This window comes from Larus michahellis, chromosome Z (genome assembly GCF_964199755.1).
Source record: "Larus michahellis chromosome Z, bLarMic1.1, whole genome shotgun sequence".
Classification (NCBI taxonomy): Eukaryota; Metazoa; Chordata; class Aves; order Charadriiformes; family Laridae; genus Larus; species Larus michahellis.
In genome coordinates, this window is record NC_133930.1 from 43,861,157 (window position 1) to 43,888,868 (window position 27,712).

The following is a 27,712-nucleotide window of genomic DNA, read 5'->3' on the forward strand; positions in this document are numbered from 1 at the left end:
TTTTTCTCTTTTAGCATTATTAAGGTAGATTTACATTTAGTAGATTTAAATTTAATAAATTTAAGAAACAAAGCCATTGGACATTAGAAAAATCTAAACAGTTGTTAACAGATTTCTCCAATGAAGGTTTCAGTGTTCATTTGGCAATGCACAGGATCTGATTTTTTTATCCACTGCCTTAATTTCTTCAGTGCAGGAGCATTTGGTTATTACCTTTCACCATCTGTAGCTGTGCAATGACCAAAGGAAAATATATTTTTTTTCTATATACAAATTCAGTTTCAAAACACTGAATTAACTTATTCATGATCACTCTCCAACTTAAAATTTTGTCTTGCAGTAGAATTAATTTTGTGATTTTCAGGACCTGGTCTTTTGGGATGGAGACTGAACCTTCCTGTTTTTTGAAGTTCCTGACTACCAGTTACCTTCCTCACACAACAGGATTATAAACATTTCCATGTGCAGTCTCCATAATATTACCCTTATTATGAGCCTCATGTTATTTTTCATCTATGCTCACATGTGCCAAGCCAACTACACTGTGTTTTCGCAGTAGCCTTTTATTAGTGCTTTCAGAAAACCCAGTATGAAACAGTCCCTGTGCCCCTCGCTCCTAGCAACAACATAAGACACATTTATATTGAAGCTTATTTCTAATAAAATTGACAATGATATAACACTTACGGATGGGAAAAATATTACAGTCTCATTAACATATAACAGTAGCTGCAAATGAAGAAAAAAAGTAAACCCCCTAAAAATTGGAAAGTATGATTAATAGGTGTAACATATCAGTATTAAATTTTGAAGTTCAACATGCTGCATCAACACACACAAGGAACTCAAGGAAGAAACACATGCCCTTGCTGAAAAACTATCATTTAGAGACCATCTACAATAGCTGTCAAGTGCAACTGCCTTACGGTCACCCTGTATTTATGGAAGACTTCATATTTACAAAATTATTAAAGCGTATATGGCAGAAGTGCCAAGGGATCAGGAGTCTGGCTGTGAAAGTTCTGAGGGAGAGAAAGATAACTATATTGTGATTTTAGAACCCTGTATTCTAATTATCTAATTAGCACTCCAATTCAAAGCTGCCCACAACACCAGCACTCAGCGTCTTTTGAGGACAGACTTAAAGACATTTCCCCCTTTTCACAGAACCACAGTATGACTGAGGTTGAAAAGGACCTCTGGAGGTCATCTTGTCCAACACCCCTGCTCTAGCAGAGCAATCTACAGGAGGTTGCTGAGGACCATGCCCATTCAGCTTTTGAATATCTTCAAGGATAAAGACTCCCATGGGAAACTTGTTCCAGTGTTTGAACACCCTCACAACAAGTATATATCTAACCGTTATATATATAATGCTTAAATGGAATGTCCTCTGTAGTTCATGCTCATTGCCTCTTAGACCGTCACCAGACACCACCAGAAAGAGCCTGGCTCTAACTTCTTTACAACTTCCCTTCAGGTATTTGTACACCTTAATAAAATGCCCCCTGAGTCGTCTTCTCCAGACTAACAGTCCCTGCTCTCCCAGCCTTTCCTCCTACAGGAGATGCTTCAGTCACTTCATCATCTTAAGGGTCCCTCACTGGACTCTCCAGTATGTCCATGTCTCTCTTGTACTGGGGAACCCAGAGCTGGAAACAGTACTCCAGGTGTGGCCTCAGTGCTGCTGAGAAGAAGGAAGCATCACATCCCTCGACTTGCTGGCTACACTCCTCCTAATGAAGCCCAGGATACCAGCAGCCTTCTGCAGCCAGGGCACATTGCTCATGTTCAACTTGGTGTCCACTATGACCCCCACAGCCTTTTCTGCAAAGCTTCTATCCAGATGGTCAGTCCCCAGCATGTACTGGTGTATGGCATTGTTCCTCCCCAGGTGCAGGACTTCACACTTCTTGCTGAACTTCATGAGATTCTTGTCAGCCCATTTCTACAGCCTGTCATGGTCCCTCTGGATGAGCCACTCCTAGTCCAGCATCGTCTGGAAACTTGCGGTTGGGACACTCTGCCCCATCATCCAGGTCATTAATGCAGATGCTAAACAAGAGTGGACCCAGTATTGTGCCCTGGGGTACACCCGCTAGTTACTGGCCTCCAACTAGACTTTGTGCTTCTCATAATCACTCTATGGGCCCAGTTGTTGAGACAGTTTTTAATCCACCTCACTGTCTGCCTATCTAGCCCATACTTTATCAGCTTCTCTACAAGGATCTTATGGCAGACAGCGTCAAAAATTTTACTGATGTCAAGACAGACAACATCCACTTCCTTCCCCACATCTACCAAGCTAGTCATTTCATTGGAGAAGGTTTTCAGGTTGGTCAAGCATGACTTCCCTTAGTAAATCTGTATTGACTACTCACAATCTTCTCCTTCATATGGCTTGAAATGCTTTCCAGGATTAGTTGTTTCGTTACCTTCCCAGGGATCAAGGTGATGCTGACCAGCCTGTAGTTCCCTGGGTCCTCTTTCTTGCTATTCTTGAAGATAGGAATGACATTCACTTTCCTCCCGTCTTCAGGCACCAATCCTAATCACCACAATCATTCAAAGATTATTGAGAGTAGCCTTGCAGTGACATCAGATGACTCCCTTAGCACTTATGCATCTCATCAGGACCTACAGACTTATGAAAATCCAGTCTGCTTAAGTATTCTCCAACATATTCCTTTTCCACCAGGGGTAAGTATTCCTTGCTCCAGACTTTCCCCAGTCTCTGGGTCCTTAGATTACTGAAAGCTAGTCTTCCTAGTAAAGACTAAGGTGAAGGCGGCATTCAGTACCTCAACCAGAATCAGCTCCAGATGGACTTTATCCTTCCTAACCATGTCTCTGCATACTCAGTGCCTCTATATTCCTCCCAGGTTACCTGTCTCTGCTTCCACCTTCTACATATATTTCCTTTACATGTTTCAGTTTTGCCAGGATCTCCTCATTCATCCATGCAAGCTTCCTGCCATTTTTGCTTAAGTTTCTGCTCATGGGGATGGACTGCTCTTGAGCTTGGAGGATGTGGTCCTTGAATATCCACCAACTTTCTTGGTCCCTTCTTTCCTCCAGGGTCTTATTCCACAGGACTCTATCAGGCAGACACCTGAAGAACCAAAGTGTGCTCTCCTCAAGTCTAGAGTTGTGATCTTGCCTTTTATGCCCTTCTCCCTCCTATTGGGAACCTGAACACCATCTTCATGGTCACTGCAGCCAAGGCTGCCTTCGATATTTACATCCTAACATCCTTGTTTGTGAGTACCAGATCCAGCAGAGCATCTCTCCTTGTTGGTTCTTGTATCACTTGGGTAAGGAAATTGTCATCAATGATTTCCAGAAAGCTCCTGTACTGCATATGCCTTGCTGTGTTGTTCCTCCAGCAGATATTGGGGTGGTTCAAGTCCCCTTTGAGGACCAGAGCTTGCCAACATGAGGCTGCTTCTAGCTGTCTGTAGAAGCTCTGATCCATTTGTTCTTCCTGGTCAGGCAGCCCTACAGCTGACATCCCCTATTATGTCACGCAGAGTGATCTGCTCTTTAATCCTCAGCCATAAGCTCTTGCTTGGCTTGTCATTCATCCCCTGGCAGACCTCCATGCATTCCAGCTGCTCTGTCATATAAAGGGCAACCCCCCCTCTTTGTCTGCCTGGCCTGTCCTTACTTAGAGAGCCTGTATCCCTCCACTGCAGCACTCCAGTTGAGAGGCATCCCCATCACGTCTCCATGATCGCAACAATATCATAGCCCTGCAACTGCATACAGATCTTTCCAATTGCTCATACTTATGCCCGATGCGGCATGCATTAATGTGCAAGCACTTCAAAGAGGCCCCCACCACAGCATGCTTATTTCCCAGAAAAGGTCTGGGTTTTTTCCTATATGGTCCCTCATAGGCACTTCCTTGCTTACATGCAAATGGCTTGAGAGCAATGCTTTAAAAAAGAGAACAAAGTGACTTTTAACTATTTAGAATTTATGAATAAGTAATTTATATTAAGTATGATACTTAGTGAAGAAGTTTCCCACAGTCCCTTTGTGCACCTCTGTGCATTAAGGTTAATTCAGCTATTCCCACTGCCATTCTAGACTGAAGCCTGTCTATACTAGTCTTAATCTCGTGTGGAGATTGCACCTTCCCCAGATGACTATTCCAAAACTTCATTTTTGCTTGCCATATAGAATTTTTACCTAAAGTCTAGACTGACTTTTCCTTGTAATTTAAGTTCATTACTCATGGTCCTGTCTGCCCTAGGGAGAAGAGGCTCTTTGCACCTGTCTTCTTGTATTTGAAGGGAGCTGTCGTGTGCTTTTCTCCTTTTCCATCTCCTAGTTTTCCTTTTCATTTTGATAAAGGCCTTGTGAGGAAAACTAATCAAAACAATTAATTTTATTTGCTGTAGTAAGACTTCCTCTATCATAAAGGTGGAATTCCATCTGGTGATTTCTCTCAAGAGCTTTACAGTATAAAACATTGCCCCTTACACCCCAGCTTTATTTCAAGGAAGATATTTATTTATTTGAGGTACACTATATAATTTTTTTCAAGCATCTGCACACACCCTTATCAGTTAACATTTTTCACTTTTCAAGCTTTGGTCTCTTTTGTCAACACCTACATCCCATCCCAATGAACAACTGAAGTGTCTATCACACAGTATAAGCTTCTCATTGATTTAAGAAGAATCCTAAACAGACTACCTTCAGATGATACATATCCAGAATCCCTAGCAACGTATATAAAACAATACGTAAGCAATTCAGGTTTTTTCTCCTTAGGCTGATCCCTGTCCATGAGATAAAACTCACTGAATCAGTGTTTTCTTAATCCAAAAGCTTAAGACAAGAGAGCTGCTTTCCATAGTTACCTGATGATCAACTATCTCTGCCCCTGGCATAACAGCAGTGGAGCAAATTTTCTGTACTAATCTCCCTGTAGTATTGCTCATTAAACTACTATGCTACACAAATGGACAAGCAAGAGACATTTTAGAGCAAAGCAGATAATTACATTAATTCATTCTAATGGGCAACTTTTCAACCAAGGCAAAGGATAAAAGAGTTCAAAACCATTCACAGTTACACTTCATTCATTTACACTTTCAGACTACATCTAACAAGGCTAACAGAAATTCATACAACATTAAATGAAAATTTAGAGTGATACACTGAACAGTAACGTTACAAATGCTGAGCACTGCTCTCCGCTGCTACCATCATTTTGGTATAAATGTTACATTAGTACAGTAAACAACACCAAAGCATTCTTAGTGATTAAAATGCTGTGTTTCACCTGCACTGGAGACACCATGCTAATACCATTCCAGGAGTTGTAGAGTACTTTCTGCTTTTTTCAGCATCTGCCATACGACCATCTCCCAGTCAGCCTACCAACACTTCAGTGTAGCATCTAATCCTACCTACACTTAGTCTAGCATCTAATCAAAGTCTCAGTCTTAAGCATCTCCTTGTTTCAGTTGCACACAAACAATAATAAATTTCATTTTTTCTGCAAATTTCCACAGTATCACGTCAGCTAAGTTGGAGCAACAGCCAAGGCCACTAGAAAAACATTTTCAGCTCTAAGTATGTCAAATGGTAACATATTATAGTGTGCAAATCTTACTCTTTTCTAAATTTAATGCTTTTCTGAAGTAGGGGCTCTGCTTTATTTAATCTCTAATCAGATTTTTCAGAAAGAGATGTCTGCACATTTGAAATCACTTACTTGCTGTGCATCGCCGATTACTGCGTATGTGTGGATACTTCAGTGATGAATTACGCGAACGGAAATATGCAATAGCATGCATACTTTTGCAAGCCTATCTAGAGCTTTAAGAATTGTCAACTTAATAAGCTAGCTACTGAGCAGATACAATACATTTCTTTTGTGACCCAAACCTTATTTCACACGTTTTAGATTATTTAAGTGTTGATATATATCTCTACCGAAGGGAAAAGAAAAAAAAAGTTCCAAAGAAAAATCTGCAGTTCTCACAGTGCTGTAACTCATATAATTTAAGTCTGTCTAAATGTATTTTTAATACTGTAGACAGTAGTAAAAAAAAGAAAAAAATGCTCTCAAAGAGACAATTGAAACCTAAGACCTACTGAGTTTTACTGCATATAACAACTCCCCAATGACATTAAAATTGCCAGTTTTTATCCCAGTAAAAAATGTGACACAAAGTCTAACTCTGTATTTATTGTTTTCTCAGAAATTGAAGCAATTGAATTAACACAACAGGTCCCTAATATACTTAGATTAAAAGTTACACTAACAGGTCACAACACATCAATTTATTTTTTTTGATGAGTGGAAGAACATTTTTGAGAGAATCTTTATGTTACTTGAGAAACTTCAATTTTTCCTGAAAAAAAAAAGTAAATATAATAAACGGGCACTACCTTGTCACTTTACAGCTTGATTCAATCAGCTCATTTTCAATGTCCAACAGACTAGAAGGTAGATTGTACTCCAAAGGTGAGGCCATTCTTTTCAAACGCAGTAAGCCAACACAGAACTTTGCTCCCATCTCCTCCAGTTCTCTTGTCCCTATCTGCAATCCCTAATTTAAAACAAGATTTAAAAATACGAAATAGGTACATGCAGATGGATCAACACATGCTGCAGAATTACTATTTAAAACACATTTTGTTATTTTATTTAATACACTTTCTTCATCTAAAGACAGAAAAAATAAGAACTGTAGAGTATCAGAGAAAACTCAGAGCGTAACCACTTGATTCCTCTAAGGCTGAACAGACATTTCTGGCCACATCCACATTTCTTTGAAGGTTTCTAGTCTACAGTTCTAGCACATCAATATTAACAGGACTTAACCCACTGGCATTGGAAGAGAGACACAGGTCATGTAAAGTTTATATGTATAAATTATTTTAAAAACCTGAGACAAAATTTATAAAAAGGAATTTAAAATACTAGTATTTCAAATACACGATTCTTCAACAGAAGTTCCATCAGAATGAAAATGAGTGAACTCATACTGTAGCTGTGATCAAGTTCATTGCTGTTCTTAAATAAGATTTAAGGCCACGAGTTACTCATTGACACAAAAATCTCTTCTCCTCCTGTAAGTTAGAGGCTACATGTGTTAATTCTGAAAGCATTTATTCACACATTTAGTAATCAAAACCAACAAAGTATCAAAAGCCATAGCTGTTTCCTAAATCAAATGATATACCAAGTCACTTTCCTCTGAAAAGAGTATTTAGGAGGTCAAGGACAATAAGAACAGCTTCTTCAAGTACATCAGTAGCAAAAGGAAGACTAGGGAAAATGTGGGCCCGCTGCTGAATGAGGTGTGTACCCTGGTGACGGAGGATGCAGAGAAGGCGGAGTTACTGAATGCCTTCTTTGCTTCGGTCTCTACCGCTAAGGCCAGTCCTCAGGAACCCCAGACCCTGGAGGTAAGAGAGAGAGCCTGGAGTAAGGAAGACTCTCCCTCAATTGAGGAGGATCGGGTTAGTGATCATTTTAGGCAAACTCAATACCTACAAATCCATGGGCCCTGATGGGATGCACCCACGAGTGCTGAGGGACCTGGCAGATGTTATTGCCATGCCTCTCTCCATCATCTTTGAAAGGTCATGGAGAACAGGAGAGGTGCCTAAGGACTGGAGGAAAGCCAAAGTCACGCCAGTCTTCAAAATGGGCAAGAAGAAGGACCCAGGAAACTACAGGCCAGTCAGCCTCACCTCCATTCCTGGAAAGGCGATGGAACAGCTCATCCTGGATGTCACCTCTGAGCATGTGGAGGAAAAGAAGGTAACCAGCAGTGGTCAACATAGATTCACCAAGGGGAAATCATGCTTGACCAAATCTGACAGCCATCTGTGATGGCATGACTGGCCGGGGGAGAGCAGTGCCTGTTGTTTACCTTGACTTCAGCAAGGCTTTTGACACTATCTCCCATAACATCCTCATAGCTAAGAAAGTGTGGGTTAGATGAGTGGGCAGTGAGCTGAACTGACAACTGGCTGAATGGCAGAGCTCAGAAGGTTGTGATCAGTGGCACAGTCTAGTTGGAGGCCTGTAACTAGTGGTGCTCCCCAGGGGTCAGTACTGGGTCCAGCCTTGTTCAACATATTCATCGATGACCTGGATGAGGGAAAAGTGTACCCTCAGCAAGTTTGCTGATGATACAAAACTGGGTGGAGTGGCTGACACACCACAAGGCTGTGGCACCATTCAGCGACACCTGGACAGTCTAGAGACTAGGAACCTAAAGAAGTTCAACAAGGGCAAGTGTAGGGCACCTAGGGACCGTTAACCCCATGCACTTGTACAGGTTAGGGGATGACTTGCTGGAAAGGACCTGAGAGTCCTGGTGGACAACAAGTTGTCCCTGAGCCAGCAATGTGCCCTTGTGGCCATGAAGACCAATGGTATCCTGGGGTGCGTTAAAAACAGCATGGCCAGCAGGTCAAGGGAGGTCATCCTCCCCCTGTACTCTGCCCTGGTGAGGCCCCATCTGGAGTACTGTGTCCAGTTCTGGGCCACCAGTTCAAGAAATACAAGGAACTACTGGAGAGAGTCCAGTGGAGTGCTATGGGAGATCAAGAGAATGGATCATCTCTCTCATGACGAAAGGCTGAGAGACCTGGGCCTGTTTAGCCTGGAGAATAGAAGACTGAGAGGGGATTTGATGATCTTCAAGGTCCCTTCCAACCCACACCATTCTATGAGTCTATGATTTTATCAATGCTTGTAAGTACCTAAAGGATGGGCGTCAAGAAGATGAGGCCAGACTCTTCAGCGGTGCCTGGTAACAGGACAAGGGGTAACAGGCAGAAACTGGAAGAAACGACATTCCATTCCAATATGAGGAAAAGCTTCTTTAGTTTGAGGGTGGCAGAGCACTGGAACAGGCTGCCCAGGGAGGTGGTGGAGTCTCTGTCTCTACAGACATTCCAAACCTGCCTGGACGCGTTCCTGTGCAACCTGCTCTGGGTGACCCTGCTCTGGCAGGGGGGTTGGACTAGGTGATCTCCAGAGGTCCCTTCCAACCCCTACTGTTCTGTGATTCTGTGATATTCCAGAGTGACCCTCAATGCTTATGGAATTGGTTAGTACTGACTGTATATACACTAACAAATTCAATGTCACAATCCAACTCAATCTCCCCCTTTGCAACTTCTGTATCTTAGGAGAATTTAAAAGGATTTTAGTTTGGATCTTCTAAGCCTCTTACGGTAAAGGGTAGTTAAAAAGGAGCTTTGACAAAATAAGCAGGGAAGCAGAAGAACCTGGAACTGGTGGTAAGCTAAGTCATCAAGTAGGAAAACACATGAAGCAAAAAGAATGGAGGAGGAACTTTTTTTTTTACTAAAAAGCTAACACACGCACTCTTTGTGTATATTGCCTCACTTGACACTGTATTTTAAAATGCAAGGTTTAAAAGCAAGTGTTATGTTGCTCCAGAAATGGTACAGTCTGCACATTCTTCATGTAATTCTGTCTTGAACATATGCACACTTAATAAACGGAAAGTTTATTTTTCTTGTGACTTCTTTTTTTTTTTTTTATTTCCCCTCAGTAGTCTTCACAAACAAGGTGCTTTTTAGTAACAAGAGATAAAGCTATATCCACTATTCTAAACAGTGCCATCCTCCAGCCAAATGGTACAGAAACCTGTTAGCAGTGAACAAGAATTGGATATTTTAGAATTATTGTTAATAGTAATACTACTTACCTCTTTTATAATGCTTTTGTGCTGAGGTTTCAAAGCACTTTATTAATAAAGGAAGAATTATCCTCACTTTACTGATGGAGAAATGGAGGCAGAGAGGGTTGAAGCGATTTGCACAGTGTCTCACAGCATGTCACTGACCCCGCTGGGAACAGAAATCAGTTCTCCTCACTCCCAGTGCAGTACCTTATCCACAGAGGCCAATTTTTTTGTTTTTGTTTTGTATTTGTTTGCACGTCAGTAACATTCGAAGACCCCAATCATAGCTGGGGCTCCACTACGCTAATCACAGGAAGACACAGTCCCTGCCCCAAAGAGATTAAAATAACATTAAGGACAAGAGGCAACAAGTATGCAGAAGAGGAAGGAGAAGTGTAACAGTAATCTCACTGTTACACAGATTACTAATGTGCACAACTTGAAGGTTCAGAAACTTTTCCAATCATTGTCTACATCTGTTGCTGAAGAAGTTATCGTTAGTTGGAAGATTCCTTATAGACAGTATAATAGAAGTGGCTGTAAGTCAAAAAAAGACAAGAGTACAGTATGAAAGAAGATGCAAAGACAATTGTTAGAAAGATAAAACAGCGTGTGCATGTTCCAAGGCTGCTATTTTCAGCATAGCAGGAAGAGGATATAACTAAAGACAGACCTAAATGGATCAGATTGCAGGTAGATATCTGTGAAATGCCTGGACAATAAAATTTGAACTTACTATACTGAAGGGTCTACATACTTGTGCTAAAAGTCCATGCCAAATCCTAGATTTGCTTCTGTCATTTCTTTAAAACATAATGGAGAATGCAATAACACAGAGCTGCCAAATACCAGATTTCTTAATCCATTATTATTCTTCCATCAGCCAAATCTCTTAATTTCATGAAACAAGAGATCCAATGCCTGTTTCAGGAAATAACAATAAACAGTTGCCCTAACTCAGGGACCTGAGGTGAAGTTCATTTTCACTGAAGCCTTAATTACACTCCTCTTCTTGACCTTCTAATTACCTTCAACTGTTGTTCTAGTACCTTTAACTGTGGCCTACTGAAGTTCCTTAGCTACTACAAGCATTGCTTTTAAGCACAAGCCACCTTCAAGTAGCTGCTTTTTTATTTTTAAACATGCACGGATTTTCTTTTTTCTTTACGTTTTATACAACTGTCTTTCTTCTAGACTATGACATTTTAGACGGCTCACTGAAGTCCTCCTTACTAAACACGTCACGAGAATACCTTCACACAAATAGCGTGTCTCGGTGATCAGAATGTGACCTCAAGCTAAGAAGAATATTCCTGCCATAGGTACTTAATAAATTGAACACAGCCATACTAAGATTTGGAGAAGTCAGTTGGACAGTTAAACATCATCTTGTTCTTCTGCAGTCTTATTCAGCAAAGGCTACAAAGATGCAATCATTTTTGAGAACTCAAAACCTAGAGACTGAAGAATCACAGTAACTGACAACGTTTGTTGACTGAAAGTTTATCTCCTAAAGTCTTCTCTTTACATGCATCATAAAATTGCCAGATAAAAAAATCTTCTTGGTCTAGTTAAAAATTAAGCAATACTCCCAAACTTGTTAATCTCCAATCGGTAAAGGGACTGATTTCAGTTTTCAGGTGGTTTCAATTATTAAAGAAATTGTTCTTTTGTCTCACATATTAATTGTCCTCCATAGTAGATCTTGGAACATCTTTTAAACTGAGGAGTTGCTTTTCAGTATCTTGAATCACAGATGACTGAGCAATATTTGCAGCACTAATTCTCAAGACATTACAAAGGCCCCATACAAGCAGTTAAAACAAGATTGCTTCAAGAGATATAGCTCTGTCACCAGGGATCCTAAATTCTGGTAAGAACTGATAACTTCAATTCTTCAACAGTTTCCTGGCTGGCAATAGTCTAGCATCACCATTGCCTGAGTAAAATAAAAAGGATTAAAAAAAGAAAAATTGATGTTCTGATAATATCCAGCTTTGGCAAAGACTCAGCATTTCTTCCACAAGGAATAGAATTGTTGAATAATCCTCTCTGTGATTTGAACAAAATTCAGTGATGATGCCAAACCAGAAGGAGACTGGAAAATTGCTTCAGACCTTTACACGATACACAGTCCAGTTCCTTAGATCAGAATTGTCATGTCCTTTCGGTGGGAAGTAGAAGAGGAGGGAATTTCTACAGTTTAACTCCTCACTCTGTTTTGAAATAACATACTATGAAATATGACATCTAATTTATACTACAAGTTTATTCATAGAGTTGCTGGCCCCACTCCCTCTACAAAAAAGAAGAAAAGAAAAGAAAAGACTGAGCTTTTTCATTTCTTTGACCTTCTCATTGGAGAAATGTTGCCCTTTTCTTGTGCTGTCTAGTCACCTTAGCCTTCTACATACCTTTTCTTAGTAAGTCTGAGCATTATCATAGTGAAGAAAAAAATGAAGAATCTTCCTGTGTTTTCAAAAGAATGACTAAGACCTCACAAATTGTTTTATTCCAAATAAAATGAATGACAGAACAGCAATTTTATCTCATCAGCTAGTTCATATTACCTAGAAGAATGCTCTTCCTTTTTGACTAAATGGTTTTTCCACATAATTCAGCTGTCTTCCTCCCTTACTGAAAGGCTTTGCAGGTTAAGCAACTTGAAAGTTTGCCCACAAAGCATCTTCAATTCACCTTCTTAAGAACTTCCTGTAGCAACACTGCTAAAGCCATGAAGGTTGTTTAAGAATATTCTGGAAGTTTCAAAATAAGCAAGTTGTATAAGTTCTCATTTTTTTTAAAGCTCTATGATGATGTCATCTGAGGAATAATAATATTCTGACAATAACAGGAAAGCTTCTGTTAACTGACAAAATTAATTCATTCATTTACTAGTTATAGACCTACTAAAATTCCTGCCAAAATATCTGTCTGTCTTCTGTCTAGGGAGATAAGCATGGGTGTTGGAACATACATTAAATGTACCTTGTACCAACTTTTTGTTGTCGTTGTTGTTCCTGCCCAACTCTCCCCCTTGATCCTGGCCTTCTGATCCTCTTTTTGTCAAGCATCTTATTCGAGGCTTGTGGGCATTTTCTTGATTAGAATTCCTAAACACTATTTTCAGGGAGGAAACTGTGACTTCTTCCATGAATGTTCATTTTAAAGACTTGCTTCCATTTGTAGCTAAATTTAACCCAGTGACAGAAGTCAGAGATCAGATAGATGTTAAGGTTGTTGTTATCCTTTTTTCCCCTATAAATATTTCCTTTAAAATAAGTTTTCTACTTGTGAGAAACTATCAACAAGGTCACCTTTTGTTTTCAAATATACAGTCCCATTAGCACTTTCGAAGGAGACAAACTGGAAGCAAGTTTTAAGTCAAGAAGTTAAGCAACTATGATGCGTTCAGATACATGTAATTTGTAGTTCTAGTAACCTGATATGAAAGTATGCTGATTTATACGCCTATTTCTGTAGCTACACAGGAAAATTCTGCAAGGCACAGTAGCAAGTGTCTGGTAAGAACCATGAACCGCCATGGTGAAGTCTAAAACTGCCATGTGTAAAGGAAATTTTTATTGTAGTATCGGCATTTATTACTACACAATTTTAATAATCTAATGGAAAGAATAGTTCTTATTTTTTTTAACTACATGCATATATATGTGTTACAAGCAATAATTAATATTAATCTTGTTAAAACAGCCAATAAGCATAACATATGGAGGGGGAGGGTGCTAAGTGACAGATGAAGACTGTTATGCATCCTATAATATTATAAATTATGTAATTTCACTCTAACAGTGTACATAGATCTTAAAAGAGTTTTAGAAGTTTAAAGCAAGCAAGCAAAGCTATAGAACGAGATACCAATGCAAATGGAAGAAATTATAAAGCAAGAACAGTTTAACTGATATATTTTCTTACCTTGTATTTGCCCTGGTCACATCCACATAACGTGCTTTCCATTGTGTAGCTCCTTTGTACTCCTATCTCTCTCCAGACAACAACTCGTGCTGTAGATTCCTTGGACTTTTCAACTACAAAGCTGCAGCTGCCCATGCAGAATGCTGGGGCAGTCTGACTCAGGATCTTGGGGAGTGCCTGCAGGACAGCAATTTGGAAAATGCAGCTATTCTTTCATTTCATTTACGGAAGCAGGGGGGAGGAGAACATGCAATTACAAACTGTTATCAGAGAACTTTGCTGCAATTTGAATTAAAAGAACAAGAATGAAAACATTTCATGATCTTGAGTTTTCAAAACATAGTGTGTTCAAGTGACAACAGGTTTGCCATTTCCTACTTATTAAAATCGTCTTTTTCAGATTCAATCACTAAAATTAAGTGTTAGTCATGAGGGGAAGTATCAGGATACAAAAGAATTCCTCATGTGATCACCATCTCCTAATTCACTGAGGTAACTTTACTCAAATTAAATGTACTACATACCCCGCATAATTAATTGATTTAATTCAGTTTCAAACTGTTTCAACAATCCAATCTGCAGACCTAACACAGGCAGTATTTTATTAGTACATAAAATTCATTCATATTCAGCAAAGCACTAGGTGCATATTTAACTTCAAGAACATGAATCAAAGTTCAATATAACTGTTTACATGACAGCTTTGGGAAAAAAAACAACAAACAATAAACAGTTATGCAAATGTATGTATTCAACTAATGCTAAATCATGACATTCTTTCCAGTTTTATCTTTTCTTTTTTTATATGTACTATTTCAATAATACATATACCATTATTAGTGTAAGCTTGCCAAAACTTTTCAGTCTGCCTTTTTGAAACCAAAAGTATTTTTCCCTACTGCTTCTACTGACTGTTGCCTTTTGTGCACTATGGTAGTGCAGGCTGAAGTGGCAAAACCCCACATAAACATGTTGAGCAGCAGACGTGAATCAGACTCAGCGTCCAGGAAATCACACAAGAAAATCAAGGAGCAATTGATTATTTTCTTTAAAAGTGAGGAAGATTTGAGAAAAAAAAATCTGAAAGCATCTGTACTCATGTACACTCACGGATGCATAACAAGCGCTTTAACGTGCATCCACACGCTTTTCAAGCTTAGCTCTACATCTCATCAAAAAAACAGGGGGTTTGGAAGCATTAGGTTGCACAGATTTGCAGTTGCCACAAGGCGGCAGTGGAGTTACACAGAACAAACAGGTAACAAGTTTTTTAAATCACAGAGTCACAGAATGGCCAGGGCTGGAAGGGACCTCTAGAGATCTAGTCCAACCCCCTGCCAGAGCAGGGTCACCCAGAGCAGGTTGCACAGGAACGCGTCCAGGCGGGTTTGGAATGTCTCCAGAGACGGAGACTCCACCACCTCCCTGGGCAGCCTGTGCCAGTGCTCTGCCACCCTCAAAGTAAAGAAGTTCTTCTGTTGTTTAGATGGAACTTCCTATGTTCAGGTTTGTGCCTGTTACCCCTTGTCCTGTTGCTGGGCACCACTGAAAAGAGCCTGGCCCCATCCTCCTGACACCCACCCTTTAAGTATTTAGAAGCGTTGATAAGATTCCCGCTCAGTGGTCTTTTTTCCAGTCTGAAGAGACCCAAATCCCTCAGCCCTTCTTCATAAGAGAGGTGTTCCAGTCCCCTAATGATCTTGGTAGCCCTTTGCTGTCCCCTCTCCAGCAGTTCCCTGTTCTTCTTGAGCCAGGGAGCCCAGAAGATTAGACAATGCAGTGGATGTTGTTTGTACAAGTTTATTATGTATATGTATTAGGGGCACATGCCTTAACTACACATCTTTAAGAGGAACCTTGCCTATTCCCATAAATAAAAATTAGTATTTCTCAGAGCAGTTCAGTATTTTTATTTTCTTGCTGCTAGAATATTGTTTGCCATGCTTAAATGACTCATTATTTCATCCAGTAATTATAAATTTACAGAAGCATATTTTCCTTATACTCACCATAATGGTAATGTTGAACCCAAAAAAGCCCGTTTGTACAAAGACTCAAAAAAATAAAGCACTCTATTAACATTAAATCCTTAGCTGTATTAGTGTACAATGTTTAAAGCTTTCAAAATACTTTGAAATGCACTCATGAACTAAGAAGAAATAATTATAGTATAAGCAGACTTATTTAGAAAGTCACGATGTGCACAGAATAATCTTGGGAAGCTATTTGAAAAGTATATTCCCAATTCATGCCAAGTGAAAAGGTACAAACGCCAAACTTACCCTGTAACCAGGGTCTTCCATCAGGTCACAAGAGGCAGCATTAACATTTGTGTGCCACATTGTCTCTTTGATGCTGCAGCCATACATAAATACATTCTTTTTACGAGAGTGACCATGATAATCACAGTAAACCTACGACAAATCATTTGGCAAAATAAAGCCAAGGCATATGGAAGTAACATTTTATAACAATAGTAGAAGGACAAATACAAATTTTTATTTGTACTGTTGAAAGTTCCAAAGAATTAGGAAACACAACTCCTTATATAATTAACTTGTGCATTAAGACAAAAACCGTAGGATTCATCTAAGCAAGGTTTAACCTTCTACCCTAGTAAAGGAACAGATTTAGATCTAAAGGTTTACAGAAGACCAGTCCTCCAACCCAAAGTTAAGCATGACACAGTTTACAAGACCGTATTAAAATGTTTACTTTACAGACTAGCTACTCAGACAAGGTTAAAAAGATTCAGAATTGCTTACACACACATACTCACCACAGGTAAACGTTTTATAGCAGCCAGATATTGCAGTAACCCTTTAGCATGGTAAATAGTGGGATGCAGATCTGGATTTGGATTTTGCCACTGTCTGTTTAAATCTTCTCCACTTAAAGAGCAACGGTGGCTATTGTGGGGGGGTGGAAAAACGCATGATGTAGTCTATATTATCATACTGTTAAATAAGCCTCCCCCCCACCTCAAGTTTTCCTTGTCACCACTGCTTCTTTGGAAGGAGTCTGGCAAGAAACAAACTTCAGTTTTCTAACACGTCAAATAACAGAAGTGTTTGGGGGTTTTTAAGTTATGTTACAGAAAATCTAAAAATAAATTAGAAGCAGCTTCTTACATGAAGTCAGTTGTAATCTTGCTTATTTGCTGTTGAAACTAAATGCTTGCAATTCTATTCAAATGCTAGTTCAAAATCACTAATTTCAAATATATGGCATTTTTACAGTTTTGGTGTCTTAATTTCTGTAATATAAAGACTAATGTAAACCAGAAATCTAAGACTTGAAACATGAGGTTGCTAGGAGACAAGTAGCTGTGAGAAAAAAAAGACAACCAAAAATCCCAGCAAACAAATAAGGATCATCTCTGTATTCAGTAAACTATCAGCAAGAACTTTCAAACTTGCAGAAATTCATGTTCATGCAGTCATCTTCAGTACATTTGTGTTTAGGTGTGTCTGCTGGGACAGATTTCTTGTATTAAACTTTCACTTGTATTCTGAATGATTTAATTCCAGTGGTTCTGTTATATACATGCTTTTACATATATAAAGACAGGGTTCTACATAAATCCACAATTGCTTTGATTTTTATTTTGTCCACAAAACCTTTTAAAATACTACCCATAACTAGGTAAGAAGGAACTGTAGATTCACCATGCGAAAATTTCCAGTTCATATGAATTCCCCGTAACCAAGTAAATGTAGATTGCTGAATGCTTATTCATAGCAGTATCAAAAGGTTCTGAAATATCCCTTAAATTTATTAAGAAAAGTGGTAGTAAGTGAAAGAATTACCATTAATAAATTAAATCAGGATACTCTCTTACCCTTCCTCTTGCACATCTATTAACTTTCCCCCTTTTAATAACATTTGAAAACAGCCATTTCCATAACATCCTTCTAAAAACTATAACTAAAAAAAAAAAGAGAAAAGTTACATAAAAAGCTTTCTCAGATACAAGGACTGTTCTTTTTTATGAGAACTTGTTTAGCTTTTCCTAAAAGCAGATATGCTCTCATATAACACTCTACACCTATCCAAAACTGTAGTTGAGAGAGACAATTAAAATGCAATGTCAAATCACATAGGAATGATTATTATCCATGAACAACTAAAAATACTTTTTATAAAACTGAAATTCACAGAACAGTGCATCTGCCTTTAAAATGCCAAAAAATTGAAAAATCCTAGCAATTTTGTAAGTGGTTGTTTTTTTCATATTAAGTATTGCGTTTGTATGTTTTCGGGATTAGTTTAGATTTTCTTTTTTGTTTGTTTTTTTTTAAAATAACAGATGCAAAGACTTAGTAGTACAGGTTACATATTTGTGAGTAAACTTATGCTTACTTTCCATTGATGACACCATCTGGATTGAGCATAGGAATAATTTTGAAAATATAAGATTCTCGTAAACATTGGGCACTTGGATTATTGCTCATAAGGTATTCCAGTGTTCCCTTCATAACCCAGCTTGCATTAGTCTCTCCAGGATGTACACGAGCAGATAGGAAAACATAAGGACGATTCCCTAAAAGAAGTATGCACAGAAGTGGCAAAATATGATTCAAGCTAAGTGAACAGTTTGTTAATTGAAAAAAGAGGCAGTAGGCCAGCTCCATTTATTACAATGTAAAATACAGTATTTGGGAGTTGAATATTAATGAGTATCAGTATTACTGACAGAGTTTGCCAGAGTATTGTTATTTGCTAATAACAGAACTGCTAATTCTGCTGTAATTCTGCTAATTACAGAACTCTCACAATGGAGCTTTAAATTCAATTGGACAATTATACAGTCAGAAGTAGTTTGAGCTGGCAATTATGATATGCTGACTTTGATGGCTTTTTTTTTTCCAATAGCCAAGAAAAATACTGTGGTGGAGGAACAAACCAGGAATGCTGTCATAACTAAAGCTCACTTCAAATCGCAGTAGCTTAGATATTGGGTTTATGAAAGATCTTTTGACAAGGAAATAACCCAAGCATTTGGAGAAAAAAGTTACTCAGAAGTCAGGAACTCTTTTCCAAGAAGTGTTGTCTGCAAAATGTAACAAAAAAATATCTAGCAACTGATTTAAAATATAAGACTATATATACTTTTATATATCCAAATATAAATATCCTTATTTGACTACCACAAATAAATATTATTAAACACAAAGCAAATCCTAAATATTGACGACTCTTAATTTCATTTAATTAATTAACCTTATTTTACATTGCTATTTTTACAATGCACAATAGTTAATACTGATTTTTTTTTTCATAAAGAGCTAGTTTTACATTATTTTCAGTTGATGAGAATGAAAAGTCATACTTACTGAACTGACAGATATGTTCGTAGTAATTGGACTCTGGCATGGCTGTAATAGTGACTAAGGGACAGTTGTTGCCAGCCAGGGTCTCACAGAGAACGTGTTGTCGAAAATATATTTGTTGAGGGTTGTGCATAGATTCCAGCTTCTGAAGATGCATCTTCATCCCAAAAGTAACGAAAAAATACTTCAAATCTTTTGCAGTCACATATCACAGTGTATTCCACAGGTACTATTTAATCAACCTTTCTTTTTGGTTTTCTAAACAATGTTCAAGTTTCCATCATAATTTTTACCATGAAATATCATTCTCTACATCTCTGACTGACTATTTCTCTTTATAAAGTCTGTTTTTTCCAACTGCTTTGAAGAAGCTGAAGGCACAGAGGGTACATTATTTTCTACCGGATGATACTCTAAATCTATGTGGAAGGCGAGAACCTCTGCTTCATTAAGGTTATCTGTTCACGGAAGCAGAAGCAATACACGGGAACAGAGAGAAACAATCGTGGAAGACAAGACATAACAGACGTAACAGAAACAATAGCAAAGACCAAAGTCTCTCCAGTCTCTAACTGACAGGCCATTAAGGATGTACAAGGCAAGGCTTTGGAGATGTTCCCTTGAGGGTCAAGGAGGAAACAAGGGGAACGTGCATTTGGGATATTCAAGGAGGGCTTGTGGGGCTATACAGATCTTCTGCACCTGATCCCTAAGGTCTGCCCTTAGCTATCTTTCCATGCAGCCTTGCTCTCTATCCCACACATGCCAGTGCTGTGTGGGGTAGGTGCAACTAATAACAAGACTGGTCTGAATGGATTTGGGGCCAGCAACTGCAATGAGCAAGGGTTTCAGCATCAGTAGTTGGAGCGGCCACACCTCTTGCGAGCATCTGTGTGGGCACGACAGATTTTGTGTCCAAAGTGCCAGCTACTGTTGGGATCGAAGCAAGCAGACTTGGTGCCACCAGCTAGAGCTGCAGACAGTGTAGGCACCCCTCGGTCTGTGGTGTCAGCAACAGAAGCAAGAGGGGGTCTCAGTGCCAGCTACTGGAGTGGGTAAGGGTCTTAGTGTCCAGCCACTGGGGCAAGAACAGTGCGTGTCCCAAAAACCAGCTAGCAGGGTGATAAGCGTGAAGCAAGGGAGGGTGTCTCAGTGTCAGCACCTAGACTAGGAACATGGGTTACGAGCCTATGAGCCTGGTACCCGCTGCTGGGGGCTGGGGACAAGCATATGCACCTTCCCCAAAGCTAGTGTGCATGGGGGGCTGCGTGTGCAATTTGCTAGCAAACTTCAAGGTCCACTGCCCAGCCAGGACAAGGCCCCAGGTGGAGGCAGGAGTACCAGGTGGGCAGAAAGTCCATGCTGGCATCTGAGGGGAACAACAACTGCAGAGTGCCTGTGAGAAAAGCATGTGAGCGCACGCATCTGTGTGCTAGTGAGCGTCAGGCTGGACTAGCCTGTAAGATGGAGGCCTGCGCAGCAGGTAAGAGACAACGGAATCGAGGCAGGGGTATGGCACGGAGGGGCCATGCCAGTCGTCCACAAATGTGCATGTGCTTGCGATTCTAGAGGGTGTGTGGGTGTGTACTTTTACTAGTGAACAGCCATCCTTACAAGCTGGAGAGGAGGAAAGGGACTTGCGTGTCTGTAGTTATCTTTTAAGCAAGTCCTGGGAGTGTTACACACGGGTGTCCGTGCAGCCAGCTGTGCTTGGTGAGGGGGATGTGCAAGCCTGTGTGCACGAGTCTCTCTCTCTCTCTCTTTGGGATACACACTCAGACTCGCTAGTGGTTGAACCTACAAGCAATCAGGAAAGCAGCAGACATGTCCATCAGCCTGGGACAGACACCCCTGGGTCCCTTGCCTGGGCTCCAGAAGCCGAGCAGGAGGAACCACCAGACCCCAGAGCTGATAGAGGCGTATAACATCCCTTAATAGGTACTTCTTCCAAGAGCAAGTATGGCTTAATAAAAAGCTGAATTCAACGTTGTCACGCTCTGGCTACTGAATCCCCAAGTTCGCTTTTATCGCTATGACAGAAACAACCAGCAGACGTTCTAGCCAATAGCTTTGCTTAGTCCTAAAAGCTTCACAACACTACTTCAGTCAATTCATTATCACAGAAAGGTCTCTAATTATCTTGAATATAATAACTTGAATAGGTCAGTTATGCAGAGGCATAGGTAGACCAGCAGGATATGAGTCATTTGACTTAGACACAAATACTTCATCCGGTTAGCACCGTTTCCAGTCAGTTATGAATTATGATTCCCAGAAAATCCATTTAGATTGCAAGTAAGTATCAATTTTATTTTCCTTGGGACTGTTCTTTAGATCAACCTACACAATCCACCAGTCTAAACACTAATATTTTATGAAAATTGTCCATTTTAAGGAGCATTTTTCTTTATAAAAAGAAATAAAAAGAATTAACTCATGAATGCTTGTGTTTCTCATTGTCCAAAAGAATAAATATTTATCTACATAATAAATCATAATCTGCTTACCTTTAAAGTTGAGTATGTATATGGATAATGGTAAGCAAAGTAGCAGACATCATCTTTATGTTGGAAAGTCACTGTGAATGTAATTGTGTAATAAGATTTTCCTTTCTGACCTCCAGCAGCAATTGAACTTCTTGAAAAGTGATTTCTAAGAGTAAAATGAAGGCAATTAGGTATTTTAACACATGACAATAATTTTTTTCATATCATTGACTATTCCTAAACACACATTCCAAGAGCCCGGAAGATTTTTAGTGATTGTATTTTTCTGATGCATACATCCAGGTTAAATACACTGGTTCCTACCATCTGTAAAGATGCTTTATTATAGCAGTGATATACATTCATTCATATTGGGAATAAGCGAGTAAACAAAAACAAATAACAAAACAAAAAAAAAAGGAAGCAAACAACTGTCAACCAAGAAGGGTAACGCATAGATATGCTGTACCACCTCATCCTGTGTTCCAGGATTGCTCTACAATGATTGCACCATAGAAGACAGGAGCCTAATCACAAGCAACATGTGATCAGTATTACTGGAAGTCACTATTAAAAAAGCATGCACATATACATTCCATTGAAAGCTTCTCTGTAACAGTATGCAATTTCTGACAGAAGTATAAAAGATGAAAAGCAGTGTGCTAACAAAATAAGACCCTGTGTATTTCAGTCACTTGTGTTACTCTCCATATTATCTCAGGAAGAAAATTCTATTCACAACAGAACTATTAAAACAGCATTATCAAACTCAGAAGCAAACATATATCCTCAGAAATTGTACCTCATACTAATCTTCAGTGTGAGATTTGCTGTATGTTTGATTGGTGTACTTACTTATAGTAACAAATATCTGTCCCAACACGAGTCCAACACGGTCGAGAATTTAATGCTTCTTGAACAGAATACATGAGGGGCTGCATACCTTAAAGAAGAAGATACATCTCAATTTAATGCTTAATCTTAGCAGTAATGGACCACAACAACACTTATATGTTGATACTATCACCCATTAACCTAGATAGCTGGAAAATAACCGAAGTTTCAGGACAATTTTTTTTTTTTTAAAAAACAGTAACTCTTTAACATTTGCATTTTTTGGAGGGTGTACTTCAGTTAATATTAAGTATAACTGAGTTGAATACTTAATATGAAGTTAGAGTAGAAAATAATACCTATTAATTGAACCTCATTTACTAGTTAGATAATTAGCCAAATACATTGAATGATTCAATTAAAACAAAAGTAACTATCAGGTAACCATATGCAACATATGAATGAAGATCTAAGGTAACTGATGAAGATTAGTAAATAATTTCAAAGCATCTGGTCAAGCTACCTGGTATTCTTGGATTTTATCAATGTGAACTGTTCAATTATGACAAAGAATAATATGATGTTACTCTATTCCAAGAGTTTGAGGTTGGGGGTGGGGAAAGAGGAGGTTCTCCTCCTCTTTCTTAAAGGATGAATTTCAGAAAACACAGCAGAAAAAAAAAAACCCTCACAAAACAAATGGGTTTAAGTTGAATGGCACACACACCACACTGCCTGCCTCTGACAAGTGAAAGAAAGGCATATTCAGTAAGCCAGTACTTTTGAATGAGGTACAAACAGCAAACATTACTCATTGGAGACAAGGGTCACCTATGAAGCCCAACATTTCAAAGGAGACTTACTTTTCCTTCTCAAATAACGTGCCTCTCTTCCCATCAATAAGACAAAACAGTTTGAGAATGTCTTCGCTTACTTTCACATTTGAAAACACACCTCTATGCAGAAAGGGATCGATGATGACAGCTGTCATTCCTCCTGCAGCTGTGTTGTTCAACAGGCTTTGGTATTGTCACACTAGTGGTCTTAGGATAAATTTTAGCTGCAGCCACCAGCAGATTTCTTCTGCTTTGGCCTCACTTACAACTAAACTTCATTTTAAAAACTGAATGCCACTGTTTTAAGACACGTTCTTTTAAAATTAAATTTGTCAAAATATTTTCTAGTAATACTGTTAAAAAAGAATCTGATCTGACAACGTGAATATGCTACTGATCCTGAACTCTCTAGCACAGATATTTTTCTATGAATTTCTTCTCAAAATACGGGAAATGCATCTTACCGTAGTTAAACTGACTGTTTGACTTTTCACAGTTGATGATGTTAAACCGGTAACCAATGCCAGTTTTCATTCCACTGACTTCAAAGTAAAACCATTGATGATAATGATTGCTATTTATATCCGAGTTCAGTATTAGATCATACTCATTTCTAAAGATTAACAAAAACAAATCAATCTTTTTTTAAGGAGCAGAAATAAAAGGCCTTAAGTGTGAAAAGAAGAGTTGAAATATCTTACTTTCTGATCTGAATAACTTTGCGCAGGTTTCCAGATTCAAATTTGGAATTAAACTTCAAAACATCTGCTTCCTCTGGTATTGAAAAACTATAAATAGAAAAAGAAAAGGGACCAAAATTAATAAAAAAAAATTAACTAAACCAAACCCATTAAGTCTATTTTAGCCCTAACTTGGTAATTTAGAAATTATTTTGAACCTTCTTCTAAATACAGCCTGGATAGCAGAAACGCTGTTAACACCAGATGAAACTTTCACTGAAGTCTGTCCCAGTGCTCTGCCACCCTCAAAGTAAAGAAGTTACTTCTCATGTTTAGGTAGAACTTCAATAATAGTACTGCTTTAAGTTTTACAGATGATACCACAGAGAAAGTAGAACAGGGTTAGAGTATTTGCCGAATATTGTTTTCAGAAGGGTAAAAACGTACCTCAAATTATCAAGGTCATACACAACTCTGTCTATAATGTCATTTTGATGAATCAGTCTTTCAATATCTTGAGAGATTTTTGTCCTAAAATAAAAAACAGCGTTAACATTTAAATTGTTGCATATTATTTCCAATTACAAAAGAGGAATTACCTCATACAACAATGTAAACCAACAAAGCTGACATGAAGACAGTGGGACAGATTTTCAGAGAGACCTCAGCCTCACCCCCACTTATGTGCACAAACTGTAAGTGTACTTAAGTTTAAATACCTGCATTCACAGCTGACTGAGTCTGATATTTGTATGTGAGGGAACTGAGTTTTCATGCACACGACCCCACTGGGTTTTATCGTATGGAAAAAAAGATGCACCATTTCATACTTTATAGTAGAAGCAGGAATTACTCAAACATTACTTATGTTAATGCTTTAATCCAGGACAGCTCTCGATAACATTAGTAACTTACATGAGTCCTACCATAACTAAAATTAAAGAGTTTTAGAGAGTAGGTCGTGCAGTGAGTGTGTTAGTGCACTAGCTTTTCACCTCTGGAGATATAGGTTCATTTATCAACTAGGTAACAAATAAGAATGAATTTGGTGATGTCAGCCAAATGTCAGGTGTATGCTTATCCAGATCATAAAACCATTGCACAACTGGTAGTATCTAGGTCCTGGTTTGGAAAAGTAAGAATGTGTTGCAGTTCAAGAATGAAATATAGTGGCAGAGCTGTGTGGAAAAGCTTGCACAGCACCTGCAATAAGAAGAAAAGGAGGCAGATTAACAATGAATAATACAGGAACACAGTGGTAAAGTACGTTCAGGCGTAAGGAGGTAAGTGCACAACTCTAGGGCCTCTTATTAAATTAAAACCAACTGGAAAAGACAACAAGTCACAAGTCCAAGGTACTGACAAAACTATAAAGAGGCTGACTCACCACAATCTATCTGATCAGCTTCAGCTCAGAGCAGAACTACAGATTTTTGATCTTGAGCAACTCCTTAGATCTCAGAATGACCTCAGCTCTAAAGGGTCATAATACTTCCTATCATCACAGGAGTTTAGCCAAGACAAAATCCATTAATGAATGTCAGGCATTGAAATACCACAGTAATAACTAATGTAGAAAAAAGGAAAGAAGACGTGGTGTTCAAGATGCACACAAAAAGGAAAAGTAGTAGCAGACATTTTCAGGTTCCAAAAATTCAAGAGAAAAGAGAAGCTACTTTAAGGTAATTAAAGGAAAAAATATAAACACAACACTGTTGATGTGGAGTTTTGTGTTCATAGATTAGTCCTTTGTGGATCCTGATTTACCTGATGATCACTTTTAAGTGTCAGATGATCAGAAAATACTAAAGTGACTAGAAAATACTAAAGTGTATAGCATAAACCAACCTAAAATATTAAGGAATGGTAAAAAGTAGGAATTTAAACTCAGATTTATAGGATATTGAATTATGTAACAATTTTCTTCCCTAAAAGGTAGAATAATATAAAACACTTCAGTTATTCTCAAGTATATTTTTCCAAAAAAAACAGCAATTTGCTGAGACATTTGGTGAAAATTACATATTACTAAATGTAAATGAAAAAGCAAAAGCACTCCAAAGCACAAATTCAAAAACATTGAGTCTCCTAGCATACTGCAAAACTAAAAAAAACTCCCCAAACTCCATGCCCCATTTATCTAATAAAACTAAAAAGAAAACCCACTAACTCCCCACCTCAGCCCCCCATAACATTTTCTTAAATTACAAGGATGCATTAAGGCAACAATTTGTTTTCTAAGAAAACTTAGCTGCTGACTAGTAACTAACTGCTTACATTAAGGAGAATGTAAATCCCACTGGATGCCAAACGAATTTGGACACAGCTTTGTAAGAGACTTAAAAGCGCCTCCATGTCCCTGACCAAACTCATTTCACCACGTTCCCATAAATTTCTAAAAAGGTTAAGCCCTTTTTAAATGGGTTGCCTTCTCAGAAGTTTGTTACATTGCAGTAACAAGACTGAGTCATTTGTAGAAAAGTGAATTCTTAGAACAGTGTAACTTCAAAAGGTGATACAGGATTTTTGATTTAAGTTTAGCAATATTACAGGGTATTTCACTCTTGTTTCACACAAGACCTAAAAATGTTACTTTCAACCTAGAAAATGCAACAAAAATAAACCATTTTAAAGTTAAAATACAACGTACTCTGGAATTACGTTCACAGTTTAGAAATCAGCTTTACGTATAACCACACAAGTGGGTTTGTTGGTTAAAAGTCAGACTTAATACAGTGCTTTAAATTTGAAGAAGGAGCACTGGAATGATGAATTTTATCTGACTTCACTCAATTTTACTCAGGAAAGTTTAGAATTATGAAGTCCTACAAAAATATACATGAAGATTTGCAAGATTTTCTTAAAATGCAGTTCTAGGTGATTTCTGACTCAAAAGTATCTCCCTTCTAAATCAGCTGAATTTATCTAAAAAGAAGCTTATAGGTAAGATTCTTGTCCTTCAACACTGAACCATGCCTTCTAGTAATGCTATATTCATTATGTCATTAGTGTTCCAACACTTGGTCATTTCACTAGGAAGATCACTTTTTTACAATGTGTGAAACAGCAAAAGATTTTAATTATACAGCCTAAAGACATTTAATCTCTTATCCATTTTAATAACTAAATGTAAATATGAAGAATCTCATGAAACTGGTTAAAGATATGAGTATAAAGCTGAAAGCATTCAATATAATAATTAAGGAAGTGGCAAGGTCTCATACCTACTATTACATGTTTTGATAACATGCTCATTTCTCTTTATAGTAACTTACTATGCATATGAGCCAGTTCTTCATACCACTCTGCAAATTATTCTGAAGAGTCACATCACCCTTCACCATATTCTAACATCTCTCAGTGAAGAAAAAAATGGGGGAGTTGATGTGTTGGTTTTTGTTGGTTTGTTTTATTTTTCATTCTGTGTTTATTGTGTGTCATTCTGCAGGACCTACCACAAACCGCATCCTCAGCATTTGCTACCTCTAAATCCTGTTATACTGCAAACGCTAAAGAACAGACACTTAGGTGTACTATTTTTTTAATTTTTCCCCACTACTTTTTCCTGAAAGATAGCTTTGTTAGCACAGCAAAGAGAAGAGCTGAAGTACCTTTAAACTACTAACTGTTCTATTTTTGCTAAGACCTGAAGGGAGCATTCAGGTGCTTTTTTTTTGGTTTGTTTGTCGGGGATTTTTATGGGTTGTTTTGTTGTTTGGGTTTTTTTATTTTACAAACTACAAAATTTAGATGGGGACAGTGGGAAGGCAGAAAGGGAGACTATGAATTAAACTTAGTATTTAAAAACTGTATTACAGAATTAGCAATTACAGAATCAGATTGTGTCCTTGGTTTATGCCTTGGCATTGATCAACGCCCACTCACTGAAAACAGTTTTAGATGCCAAAGTAAACA

General features: G+C 38.4%; 1 protein-coding gene across 10 annotated transcripts in view; it reads right to left on the reverse strand.

Moving 5' to 3' along the window:
- AGTPBP1 (ATP/GTP binding carboxypeptidase 1) overlaps positions 1-27,712 on the reverse strand; it is an 81,714-nt gene that overhangs the window by 11,817 nt on the left and 42,185 nt on the right. For 6 of the 10 annotated variants that reach the window (XM_074569648.1, XM_074569643.1, XM_074569646.1 and 3 more), the window contains 11 exons: positions 24,245-24,328; positions 23,819-23,905; positions 23,582-23,730; positions 22,303-22,390; positions 21,469-21,613; positions 18,965-19,118; positions 17,991-18,171; positions 16,408-16,537; positions 15,911-16,042; positions 13,629-13,805; positions 6,412-6,572 (listed from right to left, as the gene is read on the reverse strand). In XM_074569648.1, coding sequence (XP_074425749.1) covers positions 6,412-6,572; positions 13,629-13,805; positions 15,911-16,042; positions 16,408-16,537; positions 17,991-18,171; positions 18,965-19,118; positions 21,469-21,613; positions 22,303-22,390; positions 23,582-23,730; positions 23,819-23,905; positions 24,245-24,328 — 1,488 coding nt within the window. Of the gene's footprint in view, positions 1-6,411; positions 6,573-9,719; positions 10,022-13,628; positions 13,806-15,910; positions 16,043-16,407; positions 16,538-17,990; positions 18,172-18,964; positions 19,119-21,468; positions 21,614-22,302; positions 22,391-23,581; positions 23,731-23,818; positions 23,906-24,244; positions 24,329-27,712 lie in introns of those variants that run through there. The other 4 variants (XR_012584884.1, XM_074569651.1, XM_074569650.1 and 1 more) reach the window with 4 other exon arrangements.